The 14,944-nt window shown below is 40.9% G+C and overlaps 1 protein-coding gene across 1 annotated transcript in view; it reads right to left on the bottom strand.

The window, feature by feature from the left end:
- Window positions 1-7,075: 7,075 nt before the first annotated feature.
- The window catches only part of trabd2a (TraB domain containing 2A), a 74,653-nt gene continuing 66,784 nt past the window's right edge, over window positions 7,076-14,944 (bottom strand). The window contains exon 7 of the mRNA XM_080755336.1: window positions 7,076-9,187. Coding sequence (XP_080611462.1) covers window positions 8,977-9,187 — 211 coding nt within the window. The 3' untranslated portion in view covers window positions 7,076-8,976. The remainder of the gene's footprint in view (window positions 9,188-14,944) is intronic.

Here is a 14,944-nt window from a genome sequence, read left to right on the forward strand (position 1 = left end):
GGCAAGTGTGGGGCAAAAATGGAATTTAGACAAAAGTCAGCATGGTGATGACCTCTGCTTTGTTTACCAAGTTTTAAAAGGTTGTAATGTATCAGAGTAGGCCTACAATACACTTCCCAAACAATAGGGGTGTGTAGTTGAAAGCATATGCCAGCAAAACTGAGAAACTGGCCACGGATCGGATTCAAATGCTTTTTTTATTGAATAATACGAAATGCACGGCCGGTGCCAATACAATTCTAACGCCCGTGGCTGTGGGGTGAGAACTTTATATTTCAAAACAGGGGGAAGTCCCGCCATCACGCCATGACTCGTGAAGAACGAGTTTGGTCCAATATAGACAATAGTGTAGGTAGGCCTGGTATGGACCAAATTTAGCCGCTAAAAGTAATGCCCCATCGGGATTCGGCGTTGTCAAACTTGTTTTACCTGAGCAAAATGTACTTTCGCAGTAAAATAAAATCGATGTTGTGGTCTGGGTCTCGTCTCGGCGTGACGCAGGCAATAACTATTCGTCTGGAAAGCGGCCAATTAGATGCAGGTAGGGCAATAAAGAAAGAAAGAAAGAAAGAAAAATGCCAAACAGGCTATGGTTAAAAAGTTAAAGCTATCATTTGAGTTTGTCTAGGCCCGGGGACCCCGTCACCCCGTCCATGTCTTAATTTCTTTCAAACAGAAAAGAAATGCTCAGGTCGGGTGTGATTAGGAGAGAGAACCTCACACCGATCAGTTTTGTGTTCCACTTCCAACACAACTGTAGTGTTCACTCATTTATTTGGTTGACAATTATAACTTGTTATTGAGTGGCAATCTAGTGACAACCTCAGCACCACTTTGAATTTATGCAGGGTAATATTGCCATCTACTGTGAACTGACAGTTTAACTTTAAACATTAATTTACCATAACTGATCATTTTTTTAGGAGAAAAACAAGGAACAAGAGTAGACACTGACGCTTATGCTGAAGAGGGAGAGGCACTGACGCTTATGCTGAAGAGGGAGAGGAGGAAGATGTGGAGCCTGCTGCAGAAACTGAAGAAGATACTGCTAAACTTCATAATGTTATATTCCCTGTTCTGTGTATAGTGTAGAGTAGAGTGACATTTACCATCACTTGTTCATACATTGGCAAGATGAAAGTAAATTAAGCCACGCAAATGGCTAAGAGAAAGCAGAAAGAAAGAGTTCAGTGCGTGCTTACCCTAACTCTGCCAGATGGGGGCGGTATTGATTCACAAGTTCACAGTACGTTGTGAAGTAAGCGTGTCTTCCACCTGGCGGAGTCAGGTTAGTAGGTGGGCCTGGGACCATCTGGGTGGGCCCTATGGGGTGGGCCGCAACATTCTGGCATTAATTAATTAATTAAAACTCATTTTGAATTAATGAATACAAATTTTTGCCTTAAATTTCCTACAAATATTAAGTCAGCTGGGTGTCTTAGAGGTTGACAGCCAGGTGTAATGTCAGGCTGCTACAAGACACTTCATCCCATCACATTCCCAAATATAGGTAAACTTAGCCCAAATTTTTAGATTCTCGTAGAGGTTTTTTTTTCCGATTCTGACGAATTCGTCAGAATCGAAAAAAACCTCTACGAGAATCTAAAAATTTGGGCTAAGGTAAACTAAAAGCCTCACGTCTCGAGATTTTTTACCTGTACTATATTTTTACCTGTAGCCTACTTTGATATTTTTCCTGTACTTTTAAACAGAGAGAGAGAGAGGGGGGGGCATATGTTTGTGTTTACACAAACCCTCAAAGCTGGCTATAGCGCCCCTCAAGTTATTTAGCAGATAGCACTCATAGCATAGCAGCAGATAACTGACAACACAGGGCACAATCAATGAAAATCCATTCGACAAAAATTACACTTATGACCTTGAAGGCTCGATGTCTTCAATCACAGTAATCCATACAGGACAGATGCTGTTGTTGTGGAGTTGCCCAGTAAAGGTGAAGTCCTCAGGATATACAGCTTGTACAGTAGCTCCTGCTGGCTGCTGACTTCCTTTCTTTCCAAAAACTTTGGGTGAAGAACAACAAATCTGCTGCATTCTAGAAACAAGCACATGATGACAGGCATCAGGCAGGCATGACCAATCAATCTACGCAGGTACAGATGGACTATCTCGCCTCACCAGGCTTTCCACCTCGGAGGAAAACAGATGGACAAACTACAGTAGGCAGTGCCAGTGGCTAATGGCTATCAAAGGCTTTGTCTTCCAAAGGTCCTATAGGTTCAAATCCTTCAAATAGCAGGTCTACATTTTGAAGATTCTTTGAATTATAATTCCCCAAAATACCCCATGTGAGTGTGTCACTGCTTTTAATAGTTTGAAGTGAACAGACTTGACGTAGCAAACAGTGAGCTGATGACCCCCAACCCAGATACAGTGCGTGAGTGCCATCTAGTGGACTGGCTGCATTTCGTGTGAATAAAAAAAGCCTAGTTTGAGAAAAGCACAGCTGTCAGCACTGCAGCAGACAAGGTGAAGGCAGCAGCAGAAACAACAACATCCCAACCATATAGGCATATTAGGCACCCAACAGTGAGTGCAGTTCAGGAAGTGGCTTTAATACCTCACATAATTGTTATTGTTAATTGTTACATAGTTACATTTTCAGATTTAACATTTTCCAATGGGCATTGGGCATATCCTTGGTCAGTGGTTTAAATTAGATACTTTTCCCGATTCCGATACAGTAATCTTTATATTGAAGTATTGATACTTTTACTGAAGTAAAAAATTTTAGTACTTTTTCCAATCTGAAAATATTATATGCCAAGGACAGTTCCTTGGCATATAATATTTTCAGATTGGCGTCCGTTTAATGCATAACAATTTGGGCGTCCTCCTCGACATGGAAATGTTTGCGACCCGCTGGAGTCGTACATGGTTCCCCTGATGATCTGTCTCCAGGTGTTGAAAACATCTGGGTCTCTCTTTGACTCACTTGGAGTCACTTCTCTCTTAATTCAGTTTTAGCTTTCCTGCTGTCCCTCGATCCTTCAATGCATCATCTGTTGGTTGAAAAGATCTAGGTGGTTCCATCTAGTAATTGGATGCCTGTAGAGCGTTGCTTGTTGCACACCCCACTGTAAGGAGACCCCTGGGAAGACCTAGGACCAGATGGTGGGATTATATCTCCAAACTGGCCTTAATTGGAACACCTCGGGATCCCCCAGGATGAAGTTACTAAATAATGTTGTTCTGGAGAGGAACTGGAACTGTTGCACGCGCGACTACGGATAATCGGTTGAAAAGATGGTGCTGTTTTGATGGGCCAATGGCTTATTTACTTGGCTCTCAGGGGCCTTCGGTGAAACTGGACCGCGCTGTACTGGGTTTGAGGCCCTGACAGGGGCTCCTGGGGCCCATTATTGGCCGTTGATTGTGTTCAATTTAGGTCAAAAAGATAATAAAAATCATCGTACATCATCATACATCATCTCATCCCGGCCAATCGGAATTTGCGTCTTCACCTTCGTCACACACACACACACACACACACACACACACAGCTGTGCATAGGAGGGGCTAGCGCTCCTCAAAAACAGAAAATATCACACGTGTGTGCGCTTTGCGATTATTATCAGTTATTATTATTATTAAGTATTAGGCCATATAATGGGCCTCCTATCTGAATTATTTCTTAGCCAATTCCTAAGAGAAGGTAAGTCAGAAAGTCTGTGCCTTTCTTCAGAGTGAAGTCAAAGTCAAAGTCGTACGATTAGTCACACCCGTTGCCGCAGTGAAATTTGTTCTCCGCATTTGACCCATCTCTTGGAGCGGTGAGCTGCAGCGTGCGCCACGCTCGGGAATCATTAGTTGAGTGCCAAGCAGGATTGGGTCCCATTTTTACAGTCTTTGGTATGACCCTGCCGGGGATCGAACCCCCGACCTCCCAGTTTCAGGGACGGACACTCTAACCACAAGGCCACTGTCTGGTTTGAACAGGCTGAAAACACAAGAACAGTTCCTCTAAGTCGCCGATTTGATCAGTGAGGGTAAGGTATCATAGCCCTGGGGACGTTTTCATTGTAAATATACAGAGAAGTCACTTAGCACCAGCACTAATTACTATGATTCACAACACTCCAATGGCCGCTAGACTTGATGCGGTGATAATGGTCTCGACGAAAGGAGCAGACACACGTTTGCTTATTTATTCAAGGCTGTGAGGGATTGGCCAGAGCTGTATCAAATGAACAATAACATGTTGCTCAGAATAGTACTTACAACTGGATTGTCATGATTTTGCCTCATCTATACCTGTAGTTATCAAACATTCATTCCCATAATGATGTATATGTGGCCACAGGCCCCCATTTTAGTCCACTGAGTCTCGGCCGGTTGGCTCAGGAAAGCGACAAAACCAAAAGAAATCTCTGTGAATTCAAGGCTTCATGGGGTGTGAAATTGATAGAAATTAAGTACCTAATTCTAACCCTATACTTGTCTATTTGTCTCAGTTGGTGCATATACTGCTTGTCTACTGTCAAGCTATCTAGTATTTTTTGCAGTTTCCCTGCTTGAAAGGGATGGCACAGACCATATGGAGATTTTAAACTGGGTTTCACTCATTCAATGACCACACAGTTTCCTTCTTTACTTTGTAGTTGAGTAGTTGTACAGGTAAGTGGGTAAGTCAGTTAAGGTGAAAAACCTTAAAGGGAAAATAAAAAGGACTAATGTAAGTATAACATTCAATCAATACACATACTTTACATATGTTTTAAACACCTGTAAATATCATTATTACTTCATAGTGTTTCTTAATCAATCATGATATAAATCAATTCATTTTTTGCTCAATTCGTTTTTAAACAGTTTTTAAGCATAATAAACGTATTTAAATGTAAATTAAATAAGCTGAATTAATTTGCATCATTGAAACGTTTTTATCAAACAATAATCAATTCAACTGTATTTTAAATCAAAAGATATGAAATCATAAACAACAACAACAAACAATGACAAGTGTCCATGAACTGGCATGCAACTGGCATGAATATATAGTTCTCTCACCGGCTGTCTCTCCAGTATTTATATGGCTGCACCGTTCTGCTGTGTGTGTGTGTGTGTGTGTGTGTGTGTGTTGCTCCTGTTTGGATCCACACTGATGTTTCTCATGGAGGTTTGTGTGTTTCCTGTGTTTGGCCAACGCCCTAGTCTCAGGTGCAGTGAATGCACTGATGCTGATTAGGGGAGTTGGGGAGTGAGTGAGTGAGTGAGTGAGTGACAATCAGCTGAGTGTCAGTGGCAATGATTGTCAGTCCAGATTTAACCCCTTGCTCTCCATTTCTCCAAGTTGACTTCACATCTACTACAACTTACTAATGTAGCTGTTGTGAATTTGTGTGTGTGTGTGTGTGTGTGTGTGTGTGTGTGTGTGTGTGTGTGTGTGTGTGTGTGTGTGTGTGTGTGTGTGTGCGTGCGTGCATGCATGGATGCAAAATAAAAAGAGCAACGAAAAATGTACACACGCATACAGTACGTAGGCCTACTGTTTTCCTAGCAAATGATTTAGGGGTCAGACACACACACACACACGCGCACACACACACACACACACACACACACACACACACACACACACACACACAGCTAATTGAACATTCTTGTTAAGTCTGTCTATTCTCGTTCAGTTTGGAGGTAAAAATGCTTATATCCAACATGATTTCTTGCACGTAAATGAGCTGCAGCGTCTGTCAGCGACCAGTGCTCATAGGAGGGAATTAAAAGAGTGACCTGCACCTTAGTTTATTTTTTCTGGCAGGGAATGAATGAGTAACTTACGGGGGTGTTGTTGGAGAAGGATTGTTTTACATGGAGCGGAGAAACAATCGATTTGTAGAGTGTCAAATATTTAAATGATGTGCGTTCCGGGGCTCTTGGGGGTTTGCTTTTCCTGAGTTAGCTTGTTCTCAAAACATATCGTAGTAACATAGTAAAACATAGTATTATGTCCAAACATCATGCAAACTTATTGGTAAAAGTGATCTCTATAGTGATATATACGTACGATTTTTTATATTTTCCGTCCTGATAATTAATACAAATAAGCCACGCCCATTTTCACCTGACAAGTTTTCCCGCTTCACCATTTTTAATGTTTCGGAAATGTACTTGAGTAAAAGTACAAAAGTATTGGCATCAAAATGTAGCGTTTAGTACTTATAGTAGTCTGAGTACTTCCACCACTGCCAGTTAAGTCAATTGGTCTCCTTTCCTGTTGATACAACAAATCAATTAACTCTCATTTCCCGTATATCTCTATAGGATCAATTAGCTCTGGTTTCCTGTTTATTTTCTGCAAAAATCAATGTACCCTGACGGAGCAGCTGCCTTGTTTGCGGTGGACCACATATGCACATCAAAGGGTTCCTAAATGCGCCCTTATCACACCACATTAACCTCACATAAACACACCGCGAACCCCCGAGTCAGGGCAGGAGGCAGAGCGTGCGGGATACATTCGTCAATGCACTGTCAAATCCTCAGCGTTATTCAATCCATTCCCAACTCTGAGAGCGTGGTTACGGACCCCCCTTGCACTTCAGTTACATTTGGACACTCTCAGTGTATTAAAGGCAATTCATGCTTTTAGGGTGTTTGTGATAAGGAGTGAGGTTTTGCTAAATAGTGATGTGGTGTAGCTTGCCTTAAATAGGCACTCGGATAGTCCCACTGTGTTGTAGAAATAGTCAACATTACTGCCTCACAGACAAAAATGCACAAATATAGCAGCTAAAAAGAACCTATGACTGAGTGTCCTGTCTTTACTTAATTTGCTTTATACACATTTCTTGACCTAATTCAGGGCTCAATTCCCCATTTATTAGGGAAAGAAAACTATTTCAGTTTGACATCTAATAGCTCGAGGACACGGTCTGACATCTCTAAACAGTATGATCAATCATTTACATTTTTCTGTCATTCTTCTTTAAACTAGTGGTAAATATAAACTTTTCATTGGTTTGCTTTAGTATAAAAGTACAAATCAGATGTTTAACTAGATAAATTCTTTATTGTTTTCAACTTTATAGTAGAAAATATTACGATCATCTCATGCCACATCATTGAAATGTGAATCACCTACATGGCAAAAGTAAAAAACAGAAATACCAATACTTTGTTTTGTGCTCCATACGTGAAGACAGCGTTTGAAAATGTATAGGTTATTACTGCTCTTTTATTACAGAAAACGGTAATAGTGATGCTCCTTTCACAAAATAAAATGGATTTTCAAATCCCATTTCAAAAACATGCATAGTGCCAAATGCATTCATGAACGCATTTGACACCATGGACAGCAACGGAAAGTTACTTGCAAAACAAATGAAATAACATTAGGAATGATTTATGTGGCCTACATCTACTGAATAGTCAAATAAATTAAACAAATAATCTCTATGTGAAAACAAAAACAAAATAAAGACATAAATTCTTTTCACAATGCCATACAGCAAAGCCAATGGTAACACTGATGTAATACAATACAATCGCCTCTCCCTTCCAAACAATTCACTTTGGAGAGAGACTTGACATGGGCTATGGTGGTTAGTTCCTGATGTAATCTCAAAAATATACTGCATATCTATTTTATTTATTAAAAAAAACACCTTTTGATAATTTTATTTTTTTATATATATTTCTACAATAATCTATAATATGTAGATACATTATGTACAATTTCCCCCTACAGTGTTATGCAAAACTAAAAACATTCTTCTAAAACAGAAGAATAAGTCTGCAGAAAACATTGCTGTTTGCAATGGCAGGGAGTTAAGAGCTGATTTTATTGCAACACGCGCGCGCGCACACACACACACACACGCGCGCACACGCACACAAATATAGAACATACTGATATGGTTGTGACATTGAAACAGCAACACATTTTGAATTGAACACAATGACATTTGACCTAAACTGAGTTCTATGGATGTCACCTGTAGAACCTGTAGAATAGTTGTGTTGTTAACTTGATGACCGGGGAGTCTGGTACACTCCATTATTGCCACTACACCAAATCTCTTCACCAAAAATAGACGATCTACAAGATCACAAGCTTGTAGAACTGCTATTTTCTGCCCATCGTTCAACCCAGAATAGGGTGACTAGATTTCTTGTCATTCGGCTAACATGTTAGCATTACAATTCAGACATTCTAGAAGTATCCCTGAATGATTTATTATTTCCTGCTCAAAGACAAAATTATTGAGTGGGACTCAATTTTGAACTTTGCGTAGACTTTGTACTTGTATCTGTATCCCCAGATGTTGATGTCTATGGTAAGATCTAATGTTCTGAGACATGTTGGTGAATGGTGCATTCACCGCAATATAATCTTCTATGAAATTATTGGAACGGCATCCTTGTTGAAACCTCCTCCTGTTGTATGAAGAGTCACCTTTCATCTCACAGCCTTACAATGTATGTAATGGTATGTAATACCCTGTGCTATAATGCACATCAAATGAACCCCTTTATAACCTCTTGTCTTTCCATGTTGCAGGAAAAGTAAATCTTACGAGACTCATATTTTCTATTCAGATCACGTCTCTGCTTCTCGGCAGCCTCGGGTACTGTATATTCTCTGAGAACAAGCGTCCATGGACAGTTCTAGCACCATCCACATATCCTAAACATCAGAGAGTGTTTCACTGTGATCTAGTGTTCTTTGAAAGTTATACAGCGAGAGTTCTTGGGAGAACGCACGAGTCCTGATCTCCAAATGAGAGGGTCAAATCACGTTACGAGGTCTGTTCTCTTGCTCTCTGAGCTGACAACATGAGACGTCAATGAGACTTCTCGTATGGGCCCCCACTAATGAGAGCGCAGGGATCTTTTAAGGGTGTCCGTTGGTTCAAACCACACTGGTTGAAAACAGTGTAGGGAGCAGCACGGCCTCTAGGGGCCACCAGCGGGGCTTGTGGAATAGAAGTCTCTCCACTGCAGCATATAGACCTAGAGCAGCGTAGTTGATATAATATGTTGGAGAAGTAGACAGAATGTGAAGAGGATGGGTAGTGAGGACGACGAGGAAGACGATGGTAATGATGATGACGAAGGTCTGTGGTGGTAACTGTAGGGACCATGGACTCTGTCGGGCGGCCGCACTGTGATGTATCCGTTGATGATGCGTACGAGGGGCGGGGGAGGGGACTGGGCCGTAGTGCTGGAGAAGACAGAAATGACAAGGACAAATAATTGTTATATTTCTTTCTTTCTTTCTATACTTATGCACTAAGTACTTGACGATGAGCTCCTACTGGCTTTTGTATACACACCGTTTCTCTCATGACTGCCTTTCTCCCTGTCGGATAAAGGAACGGTAATCCAAGGGAGTGACATTATTTAAAGAGATTGACAGACCTTTATTGATCGTGCGGGAAATTATAGCAGCGCCGCAGTAAGATACAGGTATGGGTAGAGAACAAGTACGGAATTAAGTAGTACTAGTAACGCCAGTGACAACAGGATAACAATATAAAAGACACTATAAAGTCAAAGACTCCACATCCGACCTGGCCCTCTGCAAGCTGGGCTGGTCAGGTGTGCATAGTGAACAGGCAACCAGTTGGTCGATATATTGTGTGCATTGCATTCTATCACTAATAAAAGCGGCATATAAATAGACTAGACAAGATTTAAACCAAAATAAAACCTGACATTGCTCCAATTAGAGCAAGATGTATTAACTGGCCTGAAATTACATCCCGCAAAAGCCACATAGCTGCAATATATTGCCTTCCTGTCACTCTACATTGCCCTGTCAAGCAAAAACCTGCATTAAAATAATTATGTCTTTCGTTAAACTAGTCATTGGTTAGACCAGTCATTATAAGTCCTACAACCTATCTCAAATCCTCACCCTAACCCTAACCTCCTATGGGGCAGCACACCTAAACCTAACCTTAACCCTCTCCCAACCCTTAACGCACCCCTCACCAACCTTAATCCGGTTGTCTTAACGCACCCCTCACCAACCTTATTGCCCCAACCAGGTTGCATTTCTTAGCGAGCAACATGGCTGTACAATCAGACTTAAAGCCTGATTTATACCAGGTAGCGTGCCGGCATTGCAACATGATGTGAGCTTGTATATTTGCTATTTTCTGCATGTGACACCAGCTTGCACCCTAGTATAAAAACAAGTATAAATCTCTCTATTTCTCCGTTTCTGTCTGCCTTTCTTTCCCCTCGTTTCATTTTCTCTCCTGCTAGGTCTGTCAGTTACATAGTTTCTGCCTCTCCGTTTGATGCCTGGCCAATGGGGCTAGTGTGGTTAAGGCTGGGACACGGCCAGACAAAACAAACACACAGGTTCCTGAAGGCAGGAGGAACTCTCTACTTGCCAGTGCTCAGGCTAGAATGGGCACAGCAACTAGGAAGAGGATTATAGATTGAGACAGGGTCTGAGGAAAAAACTAAAGGATAGCATGTTAGCATTTCGCATTAAACTGACAGGTAACAGTAACTGCCCTTTCCCTTTAGATTAGGAATGCTAGCCAAGTTCAGAATCAACTTTCTCTCGGGTTGCAGATCTGCAACACGCACGCATGCACGCACATCACTTTCTATTTGGAGCTGTAAAATAGCCAGATAAAAAGTTAATATGAAACGTATCCCCTTTAACTGGTGCAGATAGGTCTGTTATCTTCTCTCTTTTATGGAAGAACATACAAGCATCTGCAACTTTTTGAGTTCCCAAATCGTTCCCCTTGCAATTTCTAAATTAGCCTCAAATTCAAGTGTTTTCATCGCTGGCATATGTTTGTAGTTAATAATATTTACTTTGCATTGATTGGTCTTGGCTTATGGCTAAACCGGTCTGTAGCTCTTGGCCCCAGTTCCTAGGTGGATTTTGATGTTGATGATTAGTTCAGACAGGCTACAGAACAGGTATTTAGAAGTTCTATTTTGGTGTCCTTTTATTTTACCGATATTTTAAGTATCTATACTTTTCTTAATCACATCAACACCAGATGTACTTCATTTAATGGAGTAAAGGAGTGGCTCTATACTAGATGCACTCATTTTGTTCTGTGCACACCGACATTTCTTCACTAAAGACATCTGCTATTTCTGCTGAATATTTGTATTAGTGACACAAGGGTTCATGTGGTTAAATTTGGGTAGAGATGTTTGGAGAAGGTAAGAATAGATGTATTTAAAGTCGTGTATTACTCAAGTTAATTTTACTCAGAGATTGTAAAAATGGACACTCAGAACTAAACTGAAGCCTAATTTAAACTTCATCGTATGATGGGTCGTGCTGCAAAAGTAGTCAGATCTACAAGCTCACAGTGCAGCACCTGGTTACTGTAGCTTACAGATTGGCTATTTTGTGGGAGTATTAAGCATAACACTAGTGGTTTGTCTGTGCATGTATCAAAGAGTGTAGAAAAATGACTGTAGTGTCCAACTCTCTCTCTCTCTCTCTCTCAACCTGACACAGACACAGAGACCTACTCAACAGTGATCTCTCTCCCTCTCTCTCTGTGTGCGTCAGTCAGTCACTCTCTACCTCAGCCATCAACGTCCGCGTCACAGTGGAAAGAATTAAGCCTGGAAGAACGCCTCACAGTACAGCACGGTCTTGGAAAACACTGAATATTAATACTAGAGCAATACCTTTTCAGACATTAAAATATACAAACTAGGTCCACAGTGTACACTCAAGAACATGTGTCCACAAACAACTCCTTTCCTTCTGGTTAAAGCGCTAGTCCGAGATACTAAAAATAACAAGGTTTTCAGACATAATGTATACAACCCACGGCCATAGACCCTCTCTGTTCATTTGGCACAGAGTTGTGAATATACAAAGTCAAATGTTTGGTGTTAATTGAACTCTGAGAGTGTAGAAATGTAACCTTTATGGTCCATTTTTAGAGCCACAGAGTTCAATTAAGACTGAGGACTTTATGACATGACTTGAGTGTTTAATATTTTTCAAGTCTTTGCCTACTGTAAACTGACCACATTTCAAAAGCATAGGCATGGAAAATAAAATAAAATAAACCTTGCCCTTACACTACAGGGTTATCCACTTTCAACCTGGCGTGCCTATTTTGAACATGCCATTAAACACATTGTGAGCTTATAGATCGGCTATTCTCACCGCACGATGAGTGGTTAAACATTAATTGCTTTATGGGGATTTCAAAGGGTTAGTAATCACCACGCCCCTCGCATGTCATTACTGAACTTTATAGTGACCCAATACCAGTGGTGGACATTTCTTACCTAAGTAAAAGTATCAGTACTGTATGTACTGAAATATTCTTCAGTACTAGTAAAAGTCCGGAATAGTACAATAGTATTAGTAAGTATTGGTATCAAAATGTACTTAAAAGTACCAAAAGTAGAAAGTACTCATTATGCAGAATGTCCCAGTTTTCAAAAATGATCTACAAGCTCACAAATTGTGACTCTATTTTCAAATGGATGAAATGTAAATAGGGCTGTGTGTAGTGGTTAATAATAATCTAAATCTACAATGTAACTAGTAACAAAAAAGCTTAAAATAATTGTACTGGAGTAAAGGTGCATTATTTGCCTCTGAGGTTTAGCAGAGTAGAACTCAAATGATAGAAAATTGGAAATATCATTTATATCAATAAATAAATAAATATTGTAGCCTAGCCTGGCTCGGTGGCTCCAGCCCCTGAATCGCTAGCCAGTGCCACACCCGTTAAAAATATGTTCTTCTGGCGATGAAGTGAAAAAATAGATGAAGATTCAGTGTGTCAGGCTACTTAAGCACAGTACTTGAGTAAATCCACCGCTGCCTAATAGACAGACATAAACTGATCTCCAGCCAGCACACCAGGTTTCTGTAAGTATGGACTGCCTAATAGACAGACATAAACTGATCTCCAGCCAGCACACCCGGTTTCTGTAAGTATGGACTCAGATTTTCTGATCCTGTGTAAACAGTCCGAGTCTCCCCATCAGTGTATGATGGCCTGAAGCTAGCCATAGTAAATAAGCTTTATGTTCCTTACAGAGTGAATAAATACATATACGAGTCTGGATGGCAGGGGCATACCCTGGCATGTAAATACTTCTGACACGCACATATGCGACACATTGAGCAGAAACGATCTATCTCCATATATCATGTTTCAAAACAATGTTTGCAACAATTCATGGGCGGCAGTGGCTCTTGGGGTAGAGCGGCCGGATGGGAACCGTGGGGTTAGTGTTGAATTGTCCTTGAGCAAAGACATTGAACACCTGATTGCTCCCGAAGTGCAGGTCGATGCCTTGCATGGATTTCTCCACCATCGGTATATATAATATATATACCGATGGTGGAGAAATCCATGCATTGGGTGAATGGGTGAATGTAATGCACAATCTACGTAAAGCAGCTTTGGATAATAGCACTATATAAATTCACCAGAGTGTCACACAAAATGAGCGAGAAGCTGGTTTTATTAGATTTCATGCATCCATTGGAACTAGTGCTGTCAGAACGAATTTCATAATATGAAAGAAATTCGAATATTAAAAAATATATATATATTCGAAAGCTAAAATTGCCATTCGAATGGAGCTTTTATCATTTATTAATTCTATTTAATATTTTTATTTTGTTTTATGTTATTTTATCCGCTCACTAAATGTATTGAGTAACGGATCTACCGCTGTGAAATCTCCCCGGCCGCTTCCACTGCATGTGAAAAGGTGCACGTCCGGTCACGTCGCAGAAGAGGTCATTGATTGGCTAACGTAGGGCCAGATTTCAGGGTAAGCCAATCAGAGACAGTCTACAGGGTGGGCGGGCTTACTGGCTGTAAACAGTAACACTTTTAATCGCAGACACACAAACCCTTGTAACACATACATAGATACGTCTAGTATAGTATCGCCGGTAGAACGAAAATCATAATACAGTCTCACGACACAACTTTATTGCACATCTGTGCTTGCCTTTCATCCACGCTTCTATAGCCTTTTAAATCTCATTTCCCATCCACGGGCACAAGCAAAGTGATATCAGCATCTTCCACCCGATCTGTGGTGTTGTTTCTGACGAGGGTAGCAACTAGTTAGCATGGGAGCTAACACTGGTCCATATCGTTAGAAGCCAAGGAGTCCTCCTTAATAATACTATGGTACACGGGAGGCGGCCTTTTTTCCGACAGCATTCTAGCCGACGGGGCAACGGTCCGCTCCGCAGCGGGGGGACATTGGACAATGCTGCGTTTACACGGGCAGACACAGACGAATGCTAATATCATTTGGAGCAGCTACTGTACACGTCTGTTTGCATCAAAATATTGCTGGCTTCACAATGAATGATAGACTTTATCGTTGCGTCTGCCCGTGTCTAATGGTCAGGGTTTCACTGTCCACAGGCAGACCTGTCAAAACTATGCACTTCCCAAAACTCACAAGACATGCCAGCCACGTGTATTATTATAGGCTAAATATGAGCTAAAATAAACAATGTAAATATTAGAATATATTCGAAAATTACAAATAATGAAGCAATGAAATTCGAATTGGATTATAGAGGTGAACTGACAGCCCTAATTGGAACACACTTTCTTTTTTACATTTCCTGGAAGGGTCTGGACAGGAGGTTTCCGCCCGACAGCAACGCTATGCACGTGCACTCAGAAAGCAATCTAAGTATTTAAATAGGGAGAATGTAGAGACAAAATGGCCTCACAGCTTTAATGTTTCTGTCTGATTATGTAGTTTGATGATGGGTAACACGTCTTAGTATTTGATTAATCCTACATAATGAACACAGGATAGTCATTACCTGGCCATTCGTCATTGCCTGAGGTTCATTTCATATTCTCTCGTCGTCGTGAATAAATACGGCTATGGGTATGTGATAAACACACGAGCCAGAAATGAGAATCTCTATTTAATGGTCACTAGACCGGTGCCCGGCTATAGAGCACAGAGT

Source organism: Protomyctophum bolini (assembly GCF_963924005.1).
Source record: "Protomyctophum bolini genome assembly, chromosome: 22".
Lineage (NCBI taxonomy): Eukaryota > Metazoa > Chordata > Actinopteri > Myctophiformes > Myctophidae > Protomyctophum > Protomyctophum bolini.